A 23121-nucleotide genomic window follows, 5' to 3' on the forward strand; every position below is an offset into this window, starting at 1 on the left:
AAAAAACCTGTTAAAGCTGTATTCCTGAGAGGAACAAAATGGGACAGAAAGATATTTGTTTCAATTCAAAGATTATATTCCCTTTTGCCTACTTTAAAAAAACAAAACAAACAAGCAAAAACTAAAAAAGCACCCCCAGAAACTCTTAATACTCATCCTGAAACTACAGATAATCAGATTTTCATGTCTAAATTGTCCCATAGATCAATCATGTGCTCAAAAGTAATTAAGATGGGCTCCAATTTTCGGTTTCCCTGATGTCTTGGCCAACTTGACTGGCAATTTTTACTAGACCAAAAGCTAACTGCACCAACAATTTAAATCTTAAAGAGCTCTGGAACAACTTCTTAGTGCAAACTAAAAGCAGTAGTTAACCTGAGGCAAAATAAATAAACAGCTTGCCCTTGGATTGAGCTCTGCTGGGCAGAAGCACTGACTTCTGTGCTAGTGCTCAGTTTGTGTTCTCAAGAGAGGATTTTCAGTCCATCTCTAGAGCTGCCAGTTCTGCAGGGTTAAAAGGCACTTCATTTAGTTTAGTGTGTTGCTGGAAGGATCAAACAGAAAAACTTGATTTTCCTGAAGTATCTAATTACATTAGACACTAACCTGTCAATGAGATTACATTAAGTAGCTATGAACATCTTTAGATGTCTGCATACCTGCTACAAGGAAATTAAGTGTCAGAAGTCAGCCCAGGATGTTTTTAAATCAAAATCCTTCTCTAATCAAAGTGTGTGACTGGTCTACTTAACATAGAGAAGTAAAGGAGATTAATAGTAAAGGAGATTTTACTGGGCTCCTTCTTCTGTCACTTATCATTAAAGAGCAATGAACGTTCAGTCTAGAAGATATTATCTAGAGTTAAACCTTCTTTCTTTTTCCATAGCAAAGCCTTCTTCATTTCTGCCTTGGAGGGGCTTCAAAAGATGAGTGGTAGAGATGGTGTAGATAAATTTTTTTCCATTATAACTTCAACTGAGCTTTCTCATAGGCATGGATGAAGAGCTTCTTAATACTGGTATTCAAGGAAAAAATTGTGTCCAGCACTCTCACGTTGTCAGTGAATGCTCTGCCAGGAAGTGGGTTTTAAAGCACTAGAATAAATAAATAATTTTACAGATCTATGCACAACAGTTACTTTTAATGGCAAAAAAACCCAATCAAGTGATTTTGTGAGTCCCAGTTAGAAGTAATTATACAGTGTAAGTGCTTTAAGTAAGTTAATGAGATGGAGAGATCTGATAATGAATCGCTGTCTCATCATAAGCTTCCTTTCCAGTTAATTCAATCTTAGGATTGCAGGGCAGTGTTCTGCATTGCTTTGCTCTGTCCCTGTTCACATCCTTCTCACTCCATTAAGTGCAAGGTTGCAGAATTCAGCTGTGTGCATAAGCAGGTACATGATAAACAAAGTTGGTATTTCAAAAAGTGAGGATGGCATTAGGAAGCAAACAGCACTAATTGGAATAAATTTTGCCATTTCCTTCTGATTTCACTATGTTATTTATCCTAATGCTAAGGGTGTTTATCTAAATGTGAAATACTGTCTCTATGTTTATTTGGAAGCTGAGAAACCAGTTTAATAACTATTTGCATGTATTCAGGAGCATTTTCAAGTACGCACGCAGCAGAATATTCATGAGCTCTATTATACAGAATGAGTGCTTTGGTTGGAATTGTTTGTCTGCAGGTGATCTTGAAGAGAAAATGGGTGGGTTTTTTTCATAGAATCATAGAATCCTTGGGGTTGGAAGGGACCTCGAAAGATCATCTAGTCCAACCCCCCCTGCCAGAGCAGGGCCACCTAGAGCACTTCGCATAGGAACGTGTCCAGGAGGGTTTTGAATGTCTCCAGTGAAGGAGACTCCACGACCCCCCTGGGCAGCCTGTTCCAGGGCTCTGTCACCCTTACAGGAAAAAAATGTTTCCGGATATTCAACTTGAACCTCCTGTGCTCCAATTTACACCCATTACCCCTTGTCCTATCACTGGTCACCACTGAGAAGAGCCTAACTCCATCTCCCTGACACTCACCCCTTACATATTTGAAAACATTGATGAGGTCACCCCTCAGTCTCCTTTTCTCCAAACTAAAGAGACCCAGCTCCCTCAGCCTTTCCTCATAAGGGAGATGTTCCACTCCCTTAATCATCTTAGTAGCTCTGCGCTGGACTCTTTCAAGCACTTCCCTGTCCTTCTTGAACTGAGGGGCCCAGAACTGGACACAATACTCCAGGTGCGGCCTCACCAATGCAGAATAGAGGGGGAGGAGAACCTCTCTTGACCTACTAACCACACCCTTTCTAATGCACCCCAGGATGCCATTGGCCTTCTTGGCCACAAGGGCACATTGCTGGCTCATGGTCATCCTCTTGTCTACCAGGACCCCCAGGTCTCTTTCACCTACACTGCTCCCCAGCAGGTCAGCCCCCAACCTATACTGGGACATCGTGTTGTTCTTCCCCAAATGCAAAACTCTACACTTCCCCTTGTTGAATTTCATCATGTTTCTCCCTGCCCAACTCTCCAGCCTGTCCAAGTCTCTCTGAATGGCAGCACAGCCTTCTGGTGTGTCAGCCACTCCTCCCAGCTTAGTGTCATCAGCAAACTTGCTGAGGGTACATTCTATACCCTCATCCAAGTCGTTGATGAAGATATTGAACAAAATATCTTCAGCCTCTGATATTCAATTAATGTAGGGAGTCTTCAGGGTACCACTTCTTCCTTGGGCCCATCCTCACCCAGTGCAGTGAAGCAATGAGGTCTCGTTGCTTCTGGAAACTGTTTTGTCTGAAAGGAGAATGTCAGTAGGGAGCAAGAAATCAAGGAAACAGCACCCAGAGGTTGATGGCCTTGGGGATTTTAGGTTGGTATCACATCTTACAGCTATTGGGAAAGTTTCTGGTAAGGTAATGAAAAAGATCTGACAAGATTCTTGGTGTTTATTTCCCCAGCCAGTGTCTTTGTAAATTTGGAATGAAACTGAAACTCACTGCTTGGAAATGAGTTTGTTAAGATCAATGTCTAATTTCATCAATGCATCTAATGGCCTTTTGCTTTCATCTTACTGCATTGATTAGGACAAGAACCTTATAAATAATTAGATTTGGTACTAGTCTGCATTAATGTTATTAATGTACTCTATGTCTTATTTATTTCTCCAAGTGCATCAGTGGATGATGTATAGACTGCTTACACGAGGAAAAAAGTGGTATGTGAAGACATTTAAAAATTTGTATGTACAGAGTAATACCAAGATTGATAGCAAAGGAGATGTTTGTAAATTGTACATTTTACTCAGTGAAGTCTGCATCTTTCTAACAGTCTTTATAAAACCACATAACTATTCTAGAAATTAAGGAATCCATTGTTAATTGTTCCCCTTGGAATTGGCCATTAATTTGCTATAGAAAACTATGCTTTTAGACTATGGCTGATTTTGACCTTGATTTTTTTTTTTTTTTTTTTTTTTTTTTTTTTTTTTTTGTTGTTGTTTTATTTTTTCCTCCTTTTTTAAATTTGGTAGCAGTATTTTAGGCAGATTCTTTCATATAAATAGAGCTACAACACAGGTTTGTTTTGCCAAATTGAGAGTATTAGCTGGACTTTTTGGACAATATTGAAAATACAATTTTGCTTATTTTTTTTCTTTTTTCTCCAGAGGATCAGACCAGAGCAGTCTAATCCTCTCTGGGATGACTATACCAGTAAATTATCCTGAAGAAGGGGTTTATTTCTGTAATGCATTTTACTTTGCAGTGACTGCCAGCCTGACCCTTTTAAGTCTACAGTGAATGCAGAGTAGCTTACTGCAATAAAAGGAGCTCACATTTATTGTAAAATAAGAATATTCACACTAGTAATCACCATGGAGTAGATGATATATTATGATTTCTCATTCTTTTTTTTTTTTTTCCTAGCTAGCTTTTCTGCAGACAGTAAAAGTATCAGCCTGAAATGTGCTCCATAAAAATATCCACTACATTGAACCATCCAGTTAACTCTCTAAAGTTATCTAGGTAAAGTGCTTAGTGTTTCTGCAGCTTTATTTCCTTTTCTCTCTTATCACAGGAGCAGAAAGTCCAGTCTAGTTAGTGACAGGTAGCCCTTCTGCAGATGAAGCCTGCTCTTAATTCAATTTACAAGACATTTGCAGTAGCATTTGTCCAGGCTTAAGGCTTTGGGAGAGGGAGAAAATGGATTTAGAGAAGTAAAGCCAGCTGATAGATGTGATCACTTATTAGAGATCTTTCATATAAAGTATGAAAAATGGCTCCAGTGAGTTATAGCTATAGGCTTTCAGATAATGAGCTTTTCAGGAAAAAAATAATGAAACTAAGTAGCATTCAGTTCTGAGTTTCATTAACAAGCTGGATCATAATTCAAAGCTCTTTTAAAACTTCCAGGATGGTTTGCAAATGCTTGATGAAACTGAGTCTAAGCTTGATCACATTTAACCTATTTTGGCTTTTACGTTACTCCAGGAATATTCTTCTCCAGTAAGTTTCCAGGTCATTTCTGTCTGCAATTCATTGCCCAGGACTATCAAGGTCCAGGGACTGTAATTTTTTACTGTCAGTTTTTGGGCAGTTATTTCTCATCAAAATTGATAGAGCTGGCAATGGCCTCCTCTTCCAAGGTAGCTCTCCTTACAAAATCAATAAAAATAGCCCAGCAGGCAGAGAATCAGCAGCCTCTATTCTCCTGTTTCCATTCCCTATTCATCCCTGGAGTGAGACTTTGTTGGCTTTTGCTGTCAACCAGCTAAAGGATCCCCAGCCCAGGGGATCCCACAGCTGCAGGGTCTCCTGAACACCCTCTATTAAGGCTTTTGTTAAAGGTGGGTTTTTTAGTGCCTACATGTGCAATAAAATAAGCAGAAATCTTGAACAGGACTAACAAAGATATTTGGGGAGATGATTCAACATATTTTCCCATTCTACTGAAATAAAATTCATAAGCCTCAACTTGTAGTCTTAGTGGCTAACATGAGGAAATCACTTTTTTTGTGTTTCATGATTATTTCCAGTGAGACACAATGCAAAATTTTGTAAAAAATCCTTTAGAATTCCTGTTGGAATTAGAGACTTCACTGCCCACAGTTAATTGTTAATGCTATTGCCCATATTTAACACACAAAGCCAGTACCACAGCCACAGGATTTGTTAATGGCCATTGCTGCCACTGAGGAGAGGTGACGTTTCTGAAGTCAGGTGAAGTTTAGTAGTCACACAGAAACATCTCCTGACAGTGCAGCAATGTACAGCAGTGAAGGATGTAGGTGATAAAAGAAGTGTAGAAAAATGTTTGTTTAGTGCTCTATTGGGATTTAAAAAAAAAAAAAACCAAACAAAAATATGTTAAGACATTACAAAAAGGAATAGGGTAGAACACAGAGAATATTAATGTACTACTGCACATAGCTGACATGATGGCATTCTTTACTTGCCCCTGAAGCTGTGATGTAATATTATAATGTAAAACTACTCCTTGTAGCAGAAACCCCAAGGTCATGATGAGTTTTGAAGCCAAAAAAGGCCAGCAAAACTGTTTAGAGACAAAGTTTTGAGCCTTTAAACAGCAAAGGTATTTATTGTCGGATCCGGGGAACCCCCAGCTCGCGCTGGACAAAGAGTTCCAAGGGTTAAGGGAAAGGGCTAGGGTAGGTTACAGGGAGGAAAGGGGAGGTTACACCATCCTGACATACATATTCATAACAGGTGGAGTCTGGGCAGAGTCGTCTTTTTGGGGATATGTCTCAGGGTCTTTGGGGGTCTTCAGATGAAGTAACGAAGTCTTCCTCGGGGTTGAACTTTTTACCTTTCTTACTTCTGATGACTTCATCCTCTTGTTATCGAGGATAGTTGGACCCTTGGACCCTTGCAATTGTCTTCCCCTTGGACCCTTGCAATTGTCTTCCCTTTATCTGCTGGTTATAGCAGCCTCAGCCTCATCCTGTCTTCCGTGCAGGTGTTTGCCCTCCCGCAGTGTCTCCTACTTATCTCGAGACAGAAGTTAATCGTTGTCTCAGCTGTTTTGTTCATTTCTTTACACAAACTGCTTGGCTTGATCCACTCTCCTTACTGGGGTTAATCCTGTCAGGATCTTTTCTCTTTTTCAGTTTTTATTACTTTGCAGTCAAGTTGTTGATGGGGTTCCAGGGTTGGTGCTCTGTTAGGATGCATTGCCATGCTGAATGCAATTGCAGTTGTGTTATATAATAAGTGACTTGTTTAAAAAATGGTGCTTTATGTCAAGAGGAACACCAATGAAGTTGCATAAATTCTTGGAAGTATTGTGCTACATTAGTAAGAATTGAAAAAATTTTGCTTGAGGGTTAATCAGCAACATGGTGTCAGATCTTTATATAAAGAAAAAATTATTCAATTCACTGTTCTTGTCTTAGAATTCACCCTTATCTTTCACAGATGTCATACATATAAGATTTCAGCTTTCTGGTAATCCTCCCAATCCATAATTGTCTTTTTTTTTTTCTTTGGTGATTTAAAAAAGCAAAACTGGGTGGCATCCCTTTGTAGACCATGAGAATTACTTTTGAAGTGTTTCAAGAGACTGTATATCCTCTGTGTGCTGTCACCACTGCTTTCCTAAACACAGGCAACTGCTTAATAACTGAAGTGGTTCAAAGCTTGTAGTTTCTTTTTGAGTGACTTTTGCATCTCTTTTAATGGGCAAAAACGTGGTGAGGGGGTACCTTACTTTGAGTGTGAAGGAACAGCATTTGCTAGCCATCCAATCATGCTGTATTAGCAGTATTTTAAATAAGTACTTTGTGGAGTAGTATTTTAGTAAATGGTAAATAGTATTTTAAATAAGTTCTTCGTGTATAGTATTCAACCTTTATGACTTTCTATATATGTATATATATGTTATATATTTGTTATAAAGATGTCCTAATCTGTTAAGTAAATTTGCCATTTAAACTCCACAAAATATATTGGAAGTTAACAGTCCTAAGCTGTGAAAAGTGGTAGCAAATAGGGACTTTTGTCCCTGAGTTTGGGATGTTCTGATTATGAGATCATCCTTAATCTAACAGAACAAGGAAGAAGACTGAAACCAAGGGGATTTAGGGTCAGTTCTGAAGAGCTCACAATGATGGAATTTTATGGAACAGATCAAAGGGATGTGTTTTCTGAAACAATTTGGGATATCAGGGTGTGATTCTAGCTCAAACAGACTTGTCAAAAGCAGGAGTCACTGCGTGGACATGTTCAGTGTTTAATTGGTATTAAACTGATGAGAGATGAGAGACAATTTCCATGCTATTTCAGACCAGGCCATGTTATCATCAGTGTTTTTAGGAAAATAATAAGTACCACTTATATATAATTTGCTCATAAATTATAAGCAAGTTTGTAATGCATTTGCTAATGTATGGTAAAAGGAGGTGAGTGTCTGTCCTGTTAATGTTGGGTTAGGAATAACAAAGCTCTGGAGGATACTTGTTATATCTCAGCTATGAAAGTTCCTCTTGTTTTCATGTGTGCATGTGTTCAAGAAGGATCCAGCAGGGTTTCTTTGATTTTTATTGTGTTTCAGCAAATGTGCTTTTTTGTAAAAGCCTCATAACCAAATTATTGCAGTTTCTATCTTCATGTATACCCCCATCTTCTGTGTGGGTATATTACCTAGCAGATCTTTGGAGGAGCGAGTCTTGGGTCGAAATTAACTCCAAAATAACCTTCAGCATGAGAATGTTGGTATTTAGACAAAACCTGGAGAAATCCCCCTAGCCTCTAAATGAGCCCCTAAGGGGAGCTGGCAACTGTGTCACAAATTGGAGTTTGCAAATCTTCATCCTTGCAGCAGGGACAGTAAATATGTGCAGTGTAAAGGCAAATATGTGAAGGGTTTTTGGTTGTCAGAGGTGTGTAAATGTTTACAAATATGATTAACTGCAGAACACAAAATCCATTTGCAGCATCAAAGCCCAAACTAAAATTACTTTTTCCTGCCCCCCTACAGGATTATGCTGAAAAGAAAAACACAATAGCAAAAGCTCTGGAAGATCTTAAAGCCAACTTCTACTGTGAACTCTGTGACAAGCAGTACTATAAACACCAGGAGTTTGACAATCACATTAACTCTTACGACCACGCTCACAAACAGGTAAGAGAAATTTACTCACTGCTTAGTTTCAGGCAGAATAATTAATTAAGATGGCCCTCCAGTGGGCTTGGAAGCCATAGTCTATTTGGGCCTAAATCTCAGGTTTCTGGGAAGCAAAATGCATCTTTACAGATAAATTTTAATGTGAAGTTTTTGCTGCAAAAGGATCTGAGATGGTGAGAAAGGGAAATGTAAAGAGGAACAAGGAACGTTCAAAAATATAATTAAAAATGTAAATGTATATTTCCTTGTTTTCAGTTTAATTTTGCACATATAGTACTGTAATATACCTAAGAGATGACTTACTGGGAAGCATTTGTTGCAACAGATGTGGCTAGGAAACTTGACAGACTCTTTTGTAAATCTCCATCTAGTGCAGATACAGTTTTGAAATGGGCTATGATTTTACTTAAATGCATTGAATATTTTTTAAAAAGCAACACCTGTGGTAACAGAAGCTTTCTGGCACAGAGATATGTGTTATCTTTAAAACACTGGTATTTACAGTTTTGCCACCATGTTTTATTACTGCACCTCCAAGCTGTGTGTCCTATTTTGGTAAAATAAAAGCAGTGCTTCCACCTAGCAAGAGAGGAAGTGCATCCCAGTCTTGGTCTCTGGCGGGGTTGGGACTATGTAATTCAGGGAAAAATACAACACATCTTGACTCCACCTGAGAGGTATGTAATGATAATATAAAGACACTGAATAACTGCAAAGGGAATTTCTACTTAGTCCACTTAGCTGGTAATTATTCATACAGTTGTGCATCTGGAATGATTGCTTCTCATTCTAATTGAACCTCCCTGTAATGCAGTTCAGAGTGAATGTAGAGGAGTCGCTACCCATATTTTGTATCTGTTATATAAGCCAGTAGTTTGCTTTTATTTCCTTTAGTGCATCTCCCTCTCTCTCTCACTGGCATTCTTATTTAGCCCATAATTTAAACTGTCAGTGTGAGTGCTGGGTTTGGTTTTGAGATGTATGGAGATACGGATCTCAGAAAGGAGGCTGTAGCGAGGTGGGAACTGGACTCTTTTCACAGACGACCTTCAACAAGACAAGAGGGCATGGTCTTAAGTTGTGCCAGGGGAGGTTTAGGTTAGATATTAGAAAGAATTTCTTCACGGAGAGGGTGATCAGGCATTGGAATGGGCTGCCCGGTGAGGTGGTAGATTCTCCGTCCCTGGAGACATTTAAAAAAAGACTGGATGTGGCACTCAGTGCCATGGTCTAGCAACTGCTCCGGTGGGTCAAGGGTTGGACTAGATGATCTCTGAGGTCCCTTCCAACCCGGCTAATTCTATCATTCTATGATTCTATGAATAATCTGTGAGAAGCTGGAAGGAAAGGTATGTTAGAAAAGAAATTAGTAGGCAGCTTTGTTGCATCCTATAGGTGCTGTATGGTACAAGTATTTGTAGTGAAAATACAGCTGGAACTGATTCTTCAGGTCTTATGTTCATACAGCAGCACCTCACTGAAGGAAGGCAGGAAAAAAGAAGTGATGGAGAGTGTCTTCCCCACTTGGATTCTCTTAGGACTATTATTTATTAATTTTTAACTGCTTTGTGGGAAAAAAGTCTGCAGAGGCTTAAGGATTGATTCCATGTGCACATCAATATGATTGTATGAAATCCTTTATTAACAACTTGCACTCACTTATATAGAGAAGCCTTGTTTACACCATCACATCATGCAGGTGGCTTTGTATTCCAGCTACACATTCCATTCTCACGAAACCATTCTTCTCACATAATTATTTTCCTCTTCTGTTGCCAATTAAGTTATCTCTTTCCCATTAGCTCATTTTTAGGAACCTGTAACTGGGCCTCAATAACCATTAACCCAATGTAGCCTAAGCTGAAGTAAGTCAGGATTGCTCACAACCTGTATATTTCTGAACTGTTTCCCCAACACTGCTTTGAAGCACTTTTAAATAGTGAGAACCTGAAGGCTCCCATGTTCATTCCTCCAGTCAGTAGTGATGAAAAATTGATTTTGAAACTGAGGTCAGGTGTGAGACTGAGCAAGGACTTGTTTCCAGTGGTGGATATAGTTATTCTTGTTTCCTGATGGCTTTGGAGAGGAGGTGGGTGCTACACCAGCATCTGATGGAGCACAGCAGGTTTGTTCTCTTCATGTTTGGTGTAGGGAACCTGTGTTTGCAAGTGACTTTGTGGATGTGTTTGGGTGAAACAGAGGAAGCAATCTTCCTCTGTAAGGCCTCCACAACTCTGATCTCTCTGGCAGAAACTCAGACAAAAAATCCTAGTTTTCCAGGACAAACAATTATATGGATAATTGGACAAGAAAAAATTCTGTGTAATGTCACAGGCAAATAAGACTATTGATTCCTAAGATTAAAATTGAAGTTTTCTGGAGTGGTTTTTTGTGGTGGTTTCTGCTGGTGTTAAAAAACATGCCTCTTCCCATATTTTGGGTGAAGAATGGGGCAGGGAGCATATGCTGCAGTGCAAGCTCACTCAGATTTCCTCAGCTTTCAAGGAATTTCACACCACTTTGAGTAACCTAATTTTAATGAGTGTGCTAGAGCCATTTGCAGGTACTGCTCTTGACTGCTCCGATTTTATCTTCAAACTTCCCTGCCTCAGTGGCAGTTTTCCAGCAGTTCAGCAGAGATGAGAGGAACAGATTACAGTGCCTTTGGATTTTGCTTCAGGTCTTGCTCTTTCTCCCTCTCCTATCACACCTTCCTACTAATACTGGGCAGGTAAGGGGAAGCATTTATTGGAAAAGGTTTCCAATGATCCATCAATAGTTGTCAGCAGATGCAGCCAGTTTGGGTTCAGTGATCCCAGCACCTGAGAGGGGTTTCTGTGTGATGAAAGCAATGAAAGCTCTGCCTAAACTGGAGCTCATCCCAGCTGCTCTGAAAAGCTGCATCACTCATATCCCACCATCTAAGTGGAATGGTTTATCAGAGAAAATGTTTGTAAGAGCTTCTGCCCCTCAGTTTTATTGCAGAAGCTTTTCTTTTTCTTTCTATCTGTTCAAAGGCTGCTGGGACAACACATTTACAGGAATTAAAACAGAAAATAATATAATTATGGGGTTTTCTTCCAGTGGATGGGGAGCCCTGTGCTGTCAGAGGTTGGTTTTGTTCTGATATATTGTGCCCTATAGCTTCTGAGCACTCATTTTTAGATCGTATGAGATCCTTCTGACCAGTCCAGAAGATAAAGGATGCTAATAAAACAAAACTAAAGTTATTTCAGGACCTGAAGGAGTTTGTTTCAGTGTCTCAAGATCTTCACTGCCTCCATTAGTGTTTTCTTCTTCTTTGCTTTCACAACATAGTTTAGAGAGTGGTGTTGGTAGCCTTTAAGAAATATCCTGGAGAAACAACTTGTAAGCAGTCAGCTGTAGTGGAGAAAAAATGAACTCTTTTATTTGATTTGAAAGCCTAGACACACAAAAAATAAAAAATACAAGTATAGTGTAGGTTCCTTTAAAAACAAAAATGTTCTGGGCTCAGTACAGAGGGAAATGTAACCAAGGGATTATTGAATATAGTAAGGAGAGAACTGTTATTTGATGATGACGTTTTAAAATCACAAATTCAACACCCTTCAGGTCCAAGCCAGGACATTAAAAGTATCTCTATGATTTATGCAGCAATTCTTTAATTGTTTTTTTAAGCATGTAAGGAGCTCTCTGAAGTGTTGTATTCATGCAGCAGGTCAAAAAAATCCTGCTTGAGTTCCTCAAAATGCTGCAACTGTGATAAATGTGGTGGAGCATTAAGTCTGAAGCCCTGAATGACCTTGATCTCATAGCCCTTCAGAGTCAGGGAGGTATTTTTGGTCTGGTTGGTGAAGGAGGTTGGATCACAGAGCTACATCAAGTCCCCTACATCAATCCTCAAGAGAATTTTGTTGCTGCAAGAACAAAGTGGTTTTGTTCCTGTTTTTGAGAGTCGTCTCCTCCACCCCAGAACTTATCTGTCACCTAATATCATGGTGGTAGACCCAAGTTTGGTGCTGGTTTCTCTCCCAGGAGTGATCTTCCAAATGTCTTAAAAACAACAAAAAAAGCTGTGCTGAAAAATGAAATTAATAGCCCTGATGTAGTTGCATCTAGATATGCAAATGGGATCAATTAAGTAAATTATAAGTAGGATTTTTTCCCCACAGAATCAGAGGTCATTTCTCAACTGTCTCTCCCTGGGTGAAAATTATCTTCCAGCTCTAAAACTGTATTTGAAATTGTATGGAAGTACTAAGACACAAATTATGCAGGAAGACTAAATTAGTAGGTGTCTTCTTTCCCTATCACAGGCACAGATTTCTCCTGTCTGCATTTTTCTCCTGCCTACATGATTTTCTTCTTTTCAGATTTGCTAGGAGGTCATTGACAAATGGGTTAGAGAATATAAATGTGTAGCTAATCTGAAGCCCAAACTTTGGACATCTTTATGTTTGAATAAATATTTGCATAGAAGATGGTTGAAGAAAAATTTGGAACTGGAAAGGTGTAGTTAGGCACAAGAAGAATAATAAACCTCTGATTGTACTCATGCTTACTTCCTATGAGGTATGAAGAGCAGCATAGGACATTTGGGGCTGCCAGTATCCTCAGCAAAGATAAGTGGATGTTAAGGGTTGTTTGACTCTGCAATTTAAGAACAAAGCAACAAATCCTCATATAAAGAAGCATCTCATTGTAGAGTGATTACCTCTTAAATAAAAAAAGATCCCATCTCTTCTACTTGGTTGGTGCCTGCCCGCTCATGAATAGGTCAGCTTAGGGCACTGCAGTGGATCCACTCAGAGGCCATCTGTACCTTCTGGCAGAGCCAAAAAGTTAATAGCTGTTCAGAGAGAAATGTAAAGTGAAAGAAATTAACTGTTTACCAGGAGCATACAGTATTTTATGTTGGTTTTTTTTTCAGACCTGCTTTTTGCACCTTGTGTCCCCCTGGAGCTAGCTATTCAAATCCGAGTGCAACAGAGGCAGTATGGTGTATGCCTTTTTGGAAATAATGATTCTCAAAAAAGCTGCTGCCTTCTATGCAGTATGACAATTAAGAGCTGAATTGTAGCAGAGTAAAACTTCAAGAGCTTCAAAAATGTTCTGAAAATTTGCTTCATAAGCAAAATAAATATGATAGATAGCGGGTCAGAGTTTTGGGGAAGTTCACTAATAAGGGATTTCATAAAAATAAGGATATTAAAACTGTTTCTCAAGTCCTAAGTGTTGCCCTTTCTGTGGATAAGCTAGAGTGGGTTTACCTGGTATTGTAGAATTGTTTGAGTTGGAAGGGAACTTAAAGATCATCCAGTTCCAACCTTCCTGAATGAGCAGGAACACCTCCCACTAGACCAGGTTGCTCAGTGATAGAGTGATGGTGGAAGAGATGACAAGGAGTGATGCAGAGCAAGACGGTGTTTGCTTCATGTTGTCTCCAGCTTTGCCAGGCTCTGCATGATATGTTCCTGAGGGGAGCTGGAGGCATGCCTTGTCCTTTTCCACCATCCAGCAGCCCTGTTACAGCTGCCTGACACCCCATGGCATTTTGCTGCACAATGCTGTCCACTGAGCCCAGCCAGGAGGGATGTTTAAGATAACAAAACAGACAAGAAGGCCACAGTGAGAATTTGTGGCTGTGAAAATCCCTGAGAGTGACAAAATAAATCACTTCTTCAGACACCCATCTAAGCTGGTCTTGGATCAGGAGGATTCTGCTATGGCTGTCCTGGTGCCAAACTCAAGGTGTCTTGTGTGACTGAGGGCAGGTATTCCTTTTGGGGAATGGGGACAGGCAGCAATTTATACCCTGCCAAGGACCCTGTGTGCTGTTGGATGGAGCTTGTGGGAACTGGGGTGGAAGCACCTGCAGCACCCTTCTGTTTCATTCCTAGCAAGTGAAAATAATTATTTACACAACATTTCAGCACATCTTCTTTCCTTTATCACTAAATGACTTACAGCTTCTAATATGAGACAGGATTCTTGCAGCTGAATTTTCTGGAATGGAAAGATTGTGTATTCCTTCCTTTACTTCAGCTTCTTTCTCATGTTAGAAGAGAGCAGCATCTTGGGGTGTACTTTGCAGGCAGCCAGTCTCAACTTTGAGAATGTTAAGCAAGCATAGAGGAGGATTTAGACATTTTTGTTTGAATCAATCCTGTGTAGCTCTTTCTTACTGTTTTTATTGCTTTCTAAGAATCTAACTTAGCACCTATTCCTACATTTCTTTTTTTTTTTCCCCTCAGAAAAAAGAGAGCCATTTTTGTAGCCTTTTTAAGTATGAAGTGAACATGAACAAATGCTCAGCTGTATGCTCATATACATATGGATGTTCATAATGCACATAAAACCCCAAAATGTCCTCCTCCTCCTCCAATCATACACTGCTCTATCACTGTATTTCAAACTTTTCTCTGTGAATATTGCATTATTTAGTGGTTTTTTTGCTTTTGATTTGTTTGGGGTTTTTTCAGTAAAAGGCTTCCTTGAGGGTAATACTAATACAGGTTGTCACCATGCCTGCTAATTGGAGCTCAGCACTGCTTGTAGCATTGCAGCAGAGCATCACGATAGGCTTAGGGTTTACTTTCTCAGCTCCTTTAAAAATAACCACAACCCTGTCACGTTGGAGAGAAGTTTCCAGGTAGGGCTTTGTGTCTTGCTGTGGGCAGCCAGTGCTGCTGCTTCTGGGGTCATCCCCCCAGTGTCAGGGTTTAACACCAGCAATTAAACCAAATGAGAGATGCTCTCTATTAATCCCCCTCCCCTCCCTGATAAGGAAAGGAGAGAGAATAAGGGAGAGAGACTGATGGGTTGGAAACTAAACTACAGAACTGTAATGAAACAGTAATGATAAATAGGAAAAATTACTAAATATATACAGATATACAGGAAAATTGATACCACGTTCCACCCCTCTCTCCCCCAATAACTCTCACGTCACCACCGAGGCTGCAGGGCAGCCCTGGGAAAGTCCAGGCTGGAATCCTGGGGTCAGCAGCAGTCAGGAACTGGAGGCAGGAACACACGGATTCAGGCTGACAGGGGTCAGGAGCACAGGCAGAGGAATGGATGGAATCCTCCCAGGTTGCTGAAGAAAACAGGGACAGGTGAAGAAAGAAGGAGAAGGGGTTTGACCCTTGTGATCCCTCAAGTTTATACTATGACATGTATGGGATGGAATACTCTGTTTGGTCAATTTTGGCCATCTATCTTGTCCATTCCTCCCTAAAAGAGAGCTCCAGGTGTGACCTCTTTACTCCTTTTCTCCTTCCAGAGGGCAAAATATTCCTCAGATCTGAGCAGTGTCCTTGGCTCTGCACACCAGTCTCTAGCAGTAACAATAAACATCGAGTGTTATCAGTCCTAGAAGCACACACTGCCTGAGAAACTTGCTGTTAATTTCAGCAAGTGCAGCTACTTACAAGAGACTTAGCTGAAAGCAGAAGTACAAGACAGAAAATTACCTTTACCTTGGCCCAAACCAGGACAAACCCCTAGGCTGGCAGCACAGGTAAAGGTCCTCGTGGATGTGGGCAGAATGAAGTGAAGGGAGATGGTGACTGGGAGTTGGATGGCTGCAGGAAAAGGCAGTCTACAGCCCTAGTGCGTTGTGTGCATCAGGATCCTGCCGATGATAGTCTTTGCTTTGCAGAGTGTATTTTTAAATTAAGGCACCAAGTTCTGCTAGTTATGAACGTTTCAGTGTATTTCAAAAGAAGCTTCACACACTGTTTCTTGAATGAAAGACAAAAATTATCTGTTTTCCTTTTTATTTTAACCTCTAACATTTAATCCCAGAAATCGATTTCTTGGTTGGTGCCAGTGTAACAAAATGTATAGGCACTCTTCAGCTGAAAACTTATACTGATAGGTTAGATGAACATATTCTTGAGTAAAATACTGGCACTGCAAAATCCAGTTTTGTTGCCAGCTGACACTCTGTTTCCCCATTATCAAAAAAAAAAAAGTTGCTATGTTGCTGCCTTAGCAATTATAACAAAAAAGATACTGCATGGCATTTTCTGGTTTTCATGTTTGGGAAATTCTGTCCTATAATATTTGGTTAACTAATTGCCTTTTTTTTTTTTTTTTTTTATTCCAAAAGAGGTGTTTTTAGGACACACATTATTATGGTAGAGAAGTATATTGTCCTATTTGTCCCACTGATATCCTGCAGAGTATTAACCCCATGTACAGACACTTATGATTCCGCAAGGAGCCTGTTCTTCAACTCAGCCTTACTTGGCTGTCACCCTTCCTGAGCTTGGAAACTTCATATTTATCCTCACTTCTTTAATTTTTTCTGTTTTGGATTGTTGTAGCCTTCTCCTTTCTATCCTTTTCAATATGCAGGTGACTGATAAATCACTGAGGCTATATTTCCATGCAAAAAAAAAAAATAAATTACAAAGTTATTTCCAAATCTAGATTGAACCATGATACTTTTGGGGAATGGAGAATACAGAATCAACCCAAAGAAGAAGGGAGTAGTAAGGGACAAGAAGGAACATGGTTTATTCAGCATGGTTTTGTCCCTGACATGCATTTACACCATTATGTCATTCACATTTACAGCCATATTCATAAATTTCAGTGCAATTTTTTTCTTTTAAAATCAATTTCTAAAACTTTCTATGTGTAACTCAGCTGGAATTGGGGCTAATTTTAAATAGAAAAAGTTTGGGGATTATTTTTTCTTAGAAGTTCTGCTAAAATTATATTTTATGCCCTATAGCTCATGCTGTCTGGGTTTCATGCAAAAGTTCATTCTTCACGGGGAAGAACTGTGCAACCTTTTCACTACAAGCCACAGTAAATTGTAGGGTAATTATCACAGTCTTTGCTGATCCATGCAAAATCAGTCCTTCTTTCACTTCAGAAAAAAACCTTTTTCCTTCTTGAGTGGTGGTTCTGACCTGCTGACTAAACACAGCATTGCAATCAGCTTTGCCTTTTGAGAAGAGATGTGAGGAGACAAACAAATTGCCTGGTAGAATTGGTGATGCTCCTGGAAAAAGGAAAAGTTGTTTGCCTCAAGCAGACCCTTAATGCTGTCGTTTCTTTAAGCAGACCAATAAAGCTTAAGAAACAACCACAATTAATGTTGCATATTTTAATTCCATTTCAGTAGCAGCTTCTGCAAAAATATCTTCAAATTTCTAATCCAAGCCTAAAGCATAAACTTGCATTTTTTTCTTTTCCCCCACATGCAGTCAGTGTAATCTGGAAGCAGTTTATCTGCAATTTATGTCTATGTTTACCTGCTTGGCTTTTGTTCTGGTTTTGTTTCTTAGTGCTACAACTACAGGTGTCCAGTAAAAGACTGACTGACCCCCTGATTTGAACTTTTCCCCACTCTTCTACTGCAAATGAATGAAAGAAGAAAGGGCTCTGTGGGGCATTTGAAAGGATGGATTAGATGAGTAGCAATGTGGGCTGTTTTGAACTCTCCTGGCTTGAATTCCTTGATTCTTGATTTGGATTCCTTCATCTCAAGGATACCAGACACTGTTGTTCCAGTAATACCTCCTAGTTTCTCACTGTGCTTTCACCTGTGTTGGCTCATAATAAACATCCTTGTGAACAACCTGAATTATTCCTTAAAGTACCTTCTAATTTCTTCCAAAGTCTCCATATGTGTCAGGATAGCTGTGGTTATTAAAAGTGTTGATGTCTTTTGGTTGAATGATTTATTTTTTTAAGATATTCAATTAGCAGAAGGGAATATGAAAACAAGCAGTCTATATGACTGTGACTACCTCTTCCAGACATCCTTCTTTTTCCTTGAATTGTCTGTTCCAACAGCGTGTTGCATCTTTTCTTACATTAGAACTGGCAAGAGACCCATGTTATACTGTAATATAAATAATAAATAATATTAATTCAAGTTCATTCATGATTAATGCTACAACTTCAAAATGCTCAGCATCTCTGATATGACTTATGGCTGTTGTCTTGAAGTGCAGTTTTGATATACTTAATGATACCAAGAAAGAATAAAAGTGTTAGCTCTGCACCTGTAACTCATTTTCCCTTTCCTAGCACTGAAATTCAAGAAAACTAAAAAAAAACAAAACCAAAACCACAACAATTAAAACCTTTGTGCTTTATGCTGATTTTTATTTATTACATTTAACCACTTTTTCTGTATTTTTCTGTATAGCTATTAATTGCTTGCTTGCACAGGCATCTGTATGTTCACATCTGTACAGGATCTCTACGTGTTACATCATTTATAACCACAGAGAGATGTATCTGCCTACAAATTGCTTGTAATGAGAGGGAGAAACAAAGCAAGAGACTCAAATAGAGAAGGTTTACAACAGTACCAGAGGTTAAGGATCATTATCTGAGACTCCCATTAGGATCAGGGCTTCTCCCTCACCTCTGTGCATCACCTTCCCTTGCTCCTTGTGCTTTCTCTTGTCCCTCTCATCTCTGCAAGAAGAGCCCCTGGCCAAAGGGGGCTTTGGAGGAGGCTCAGTGAGTGTTGCCAGGAGGAGCAGGGCACTTAAGCTTAACAATAATCTTTGTCTCATAGACAAAAGGCATCAAATTGCTGTCCAATTAAAAGCGTAAGGCTATATTGGTTTGAAAATGACTTCACAAATGGGGCAGCTTAGCAAATGGAGCATTGAAGTGATGCTTATCAAACTCATCCATAGTTGTTTTCACTCTCTTTTGTTAGGCAAGCATTAAGTTAATATGCATGGTTCTTTTTTTCTTCTGGCTGGTGCCACCTCTCCTTCTGTCTAGTCTCTGCAATTCCACTTCTCTGTCCCAGCAGGAGACTTTCTCTATGCCATCTCAAGCCTCATTTTTTGCTTAATGAGTATTTTTTTTTTCTTTTGTTCGAGTGTGAGTACAACACATCCTGCTTCTATGGCTTCCTTTATTTCTTCCCTCATTCCTGCCCATAGTTGCATGATTTGCATTTCCAAGGCATATTTCAGTTACTGTATTTTCCTGACATCAGCCTGCTGTATAACTTTGGTTACAAGTCACATATTGTATAATGAGAAGCTTATTAAAAAAACAGCCAAGATAGATTATTAATACCTGTGTGCATTAGATGCTCACCAAATAGGAACATGTTTAACTCTTATGGTGTCTCACATCTGCTTTGCCTCCAAAGGCTGTAACCTCTTCATTGAGCACTTGATGTTCTCTTTGCACAGTGGAAATGATAGCAACACTGCCAGCATCTTCATATGGACAGACTGAACGTAACCAAGTTCAACTCAAATCTCAAAGAGCAAAGAAGGTTTCTGAGACACAAGCAAAACCATTTGGGCATTAACAGTTTAAAAAAAAAAAAAAAAAAGCAGGCAATATTTGCAAGCATTTTTCTTAGTTCAGATGCTTAGAAGTAGGTCAGGCCCAAAACAGATGTCCTCTCACCCCATGCCAAATTTCCTGCAAGGCATATCCTATTTTAGGATCTTTTTTTTTTAATTATTTTTATTTTTTGGATTTGCAGTGGCTGGTCAGCCTTAAAATGGTAGGTGATGAATAACCTCACTTATGATGATGAGGTGGGGGGTTACTTTACATTAATAATGGTAGGCAACAGCTTAAAGGATAGCTACTCCTTTGCAAGTGACTTTGAGGGTAGGGGATTTACTTTCCAAGCACTGGTGGGGGATCTTGCTTTGGCTTTGCTCACCTGCCTGGATGTGACCAAACAGAAGCTGGAATAGCAAAAAACTCTTCTCTGCTGTCATTACCAGGCAGATCAGCAAGGCAAAAATAATTTTATGCAATTTTCCTTAAGCAATGTTGAGGGGGAAAAAAAAAAGTGTATTAAAGAAGTGGTGGGTTTGGGAGCTTTTTCTTCCATTAAAGGGGATTTAAGATAAAATTCAAGGGTTTTATTCTCAGTTGCGTACAGCTCCTGTAGTTGTTCATTGATTCATCACTAGGAAGGGCTTTTGTGCCTTCCCCCATGGGTGTGTCCAGCAGGGTTTGACTCCTTTGGAGGGCTCTCAAATTACTGTCCAAACTGGAGATATTTGGACTGTAATTTACTGCTAAGTAAGCAACTGAGAATAGCAGGGTTCATGCAGTGTATGTACCTTTTCTTGATCCACTGCAGAGGGAGAGCAGGTGAAGCCAAGCCAGGTCCTCGGTTTTTTGAAAGAAAAGACAACAAAAAAGCAGTGTTAACAATAAAAATCTAAAATACTAGTTACTTCTGGGACCATAGATGATTTCTGTAAGAAAACTGCCTGGTATGCTGCTAAGGAAAATATTTTCTTGTACATTTTAACTGCTGTCGTTGACAATAAAATTGCTTGAAATACAAAGTAATGGTGGTGTGTAGCCTACTATGACAGAAACTGGAAGAGGTTTTGACCTTTAGTATGCCTTGATTGGTTGGTACTTTACAGAGGAACTGGCACCCCCATTAATTAACTTGTAGTTGTCCAAAATAAATCCTGCTTTTTTCCCTCTCAGTGGATTGAAAGGTAGTGTATGTTAATTGCTGTAGCTCTTATCCTGGCCTAATGCCTGGACATCTCTTGTCAGTTTTAAAAATTATTCCCTAATGAAAACTATACTAGTGATTATCTCAAAATGGCCTTTCCACTCATGTCTTCTATGGTTTTTAATTCTGACATCAAAGTTTACACCTAGCATTGCTCCCTGACAGGAATATGTTCTCTACTGACCAGCAGTAGGGCAGTACTCCCTGTTTTGGAGAGAAGGAAAAAAAAATAAATCCATCATTTTGTTCTGCGAGTGTTCATGTGGGGCTCTTGCTTTCCTAAGGCTCAGGTATTTGCTCTTCGTTAAAGAAATGAGGTTGTACAGTAAACTGATTTATTAGCTATACCACCCCTTGCTCTTATCTCATCAAGTCCCCCACTGAGTGGAACCAGAGCTTCTCATAATTTCTAAAACAAGACTGCTAATTAACATTTGTGTGCTGCAGGACATGATGGTGCTTCAACGGGTGCCACTCTTTCCTTCCAGTCGGTATTGGAGCATTATAATTGCATTGCTGGAGTTCCTGCCTTCCAGATATAAACCCCAGACCCTGACCTCCAGGATAATTGCAGTTCCCAGGCTGCTTTCTTAGGAGAGAGGGTGGTAACGTAGTTTTTGTGCCCTGGCCAAAATCCAGGCAGGTAATTAGATTCTGTTGCATTAATCCCCCCCCTGCAGCTTCAGCTGCTGCTGGTGGCTTCTTCTCTTCCCATCTTGGCCCTTGGGTGCAATTGCTGTGCACAGGCAGCTGCTGCCATCTGAGCCAAAGGTGTGGTTGAAATGGCATGGTATAGTTGGACTCCTCAACCTGGAAAAGAATAAAAAGCAATTGTTACACAGTGAAATGTATTGCTTTTAGAAAGCTAGGATTTGGGTAAGGGAAAATACGACTCTGAGTACTTGAGTCACCAGAAATTACTGGTTTCTGCATTTGGGTTACATGAGAGCAGATTAAGGGTGCAATGGGGAGCAGACCCCATGGAAGAGAGCACCAGTTTAAGGCAATGCTTTTGCTTCCATCTGCAGTAACAGAATATTATTTGGGAGAGTTTGATGTGTTTTGGTGTGGTGGGATTTTTTTTCTGATGACTACTCTAGCGTGCTCTACACTATAAATTTTAAAAGTATTTCTCCCTCTAATCTGGAAGATGGTAAAGTTACAATAATGCGGGAAACACACAGCAAGTGAGAGAGGACAGTGAAGGGTTCTTCTTCAAGTTGTTGACTCTTAAGTATAATAAGGTCTGTTAAGATCGTATCACTACATCCAGAATCTTTAAGAGTGAAAAGTAAAACTATGAAAATCAGAACTAGTTGGAGTTTAATTTGCATGTTCCAGTTAGGCTGAGCCTGGAAAACCAAGCTGTCCACCTTGTTTCCCCAAAAAGGGACTAGAAAGACCAGTTCCTGGAAAAAGATTTTCACCCAAGATTCTCCTGTTGCCTTTAGGATTAAGAGTGAGAAAATGGAAGACACTTCCATCATAAACCAAATTCAGAGAGTCATTACAAAAGACCATACTTAGTTTTGGGCTGATTCCAATGGGATGAGGTTCAACACGGCCAAGTGCCGGGTCCTGCACTTTGGCCACAACAACCCCATGCAGCGCTACAGGCTGGGCACAGAGTGGCTGGAGAGCAGCCAGGCAGAAAGGGCCCTGGGAGTCTGGATTGACAAGAAACTGAACATGAGCCAGCAGTGTGCCCAGGTGGCCAAGAAGGCCAATGGCATCCTGGCCTGTATCAGAAACAGCGTCACCAGCAGGTCCAGGGAGGTGATTCTGCCCCTGTACTCAGCCCTGGTGAGGCCACACCTCGAGTCCTGTGTCCAGTTCTGGGCCCCCCAGTTCAGGAAGGATATCGAGGTCCTGGAGCAGGTCCAAAGGAGGGCAACCAGGCTGGTGAAGGGACTCGAGCACAGACCCTATGAGGAGAGGCTGAGAGAGCTGGGGCTGTTCAGCCTGAAGAAGAGGAGGCTCAGGGGAGACCTCATCACTCTCTACAACTCCCTGAAAGGAGGTTGGAGCCAGGGGGGGGTTGGTCTCTTTTGCCAGACGACTTTCAACAAGACAAGAGGGCAGGGTCTTAAGTTGTGCCAGGGGAAGTTTAGGTTAGATATTAGAAAGAATTTCTTTACGGAGAGAGTGATCAGCCATTGGAATGGGCTGCCCAGGGAAGTAGTGGATTCTCCGTGTCTGGAGATATTTCAAAAGAGACTGGATGTGGCACTCAGTGCCATGGTCTAGCAACCACAACGGTGGTTCAAGGGTTGGACTCGATGATCTCTGAGGTCCCTTCCAACCCAGCCAATTCTATGATTCTATGATTCTATGATTCTATGAGGAGCTGTACATTAAATGTTAACAGTAGCACGACTTAGTCTTTCCCTAATTTTACATCCCATTGGCCATTTATTTGCTCCTGGTGGATAGCATTAAGCTCCTCTGTAACTTGTCAGTGCCTCTCCAGAGTGAATGCCTCTAGAGTGGAAGTGGGAGAGGCA

At 40.2% G+C, this 23121-nt stretch overlaps 1 protein-coding gene across 1 annotated transcript in view; it reads left to right on the top strand.

The window, feature by feature from the left end:
- Positions 1-23121, top strand: part of ZNF804A (zinc finger protein 804A) — a 171551-nt gene that overhangs the window by 122647 nt on the left and 25783 nt on the right. The window contains exon 2 of the mRNA XM_008495924.2: positions 7990-8133. Within this exon, the coding sequence (XP_008494146.2) occupies positions 7990-8133 (144 nt within the window). The remainder of the gene's footprint in view (positions 1-7989; positions 8134-23121) is intronic.

The sequence above is a fragment of the Calypte anna genome, chromosome 7, assembly GCF_003957555.1.
Source record: "Calypte anna isolate BGI_N300 chromosome 7, bCalAnn1_v1.p, whole genome shotgun sequence".
Taxonomy (NCBI): domain Eukaryota; kingdom Metazoa; phylum Chordata; class Aves; order Apodiformes; family Trochilidae; genus Calypte; species Calypte anna.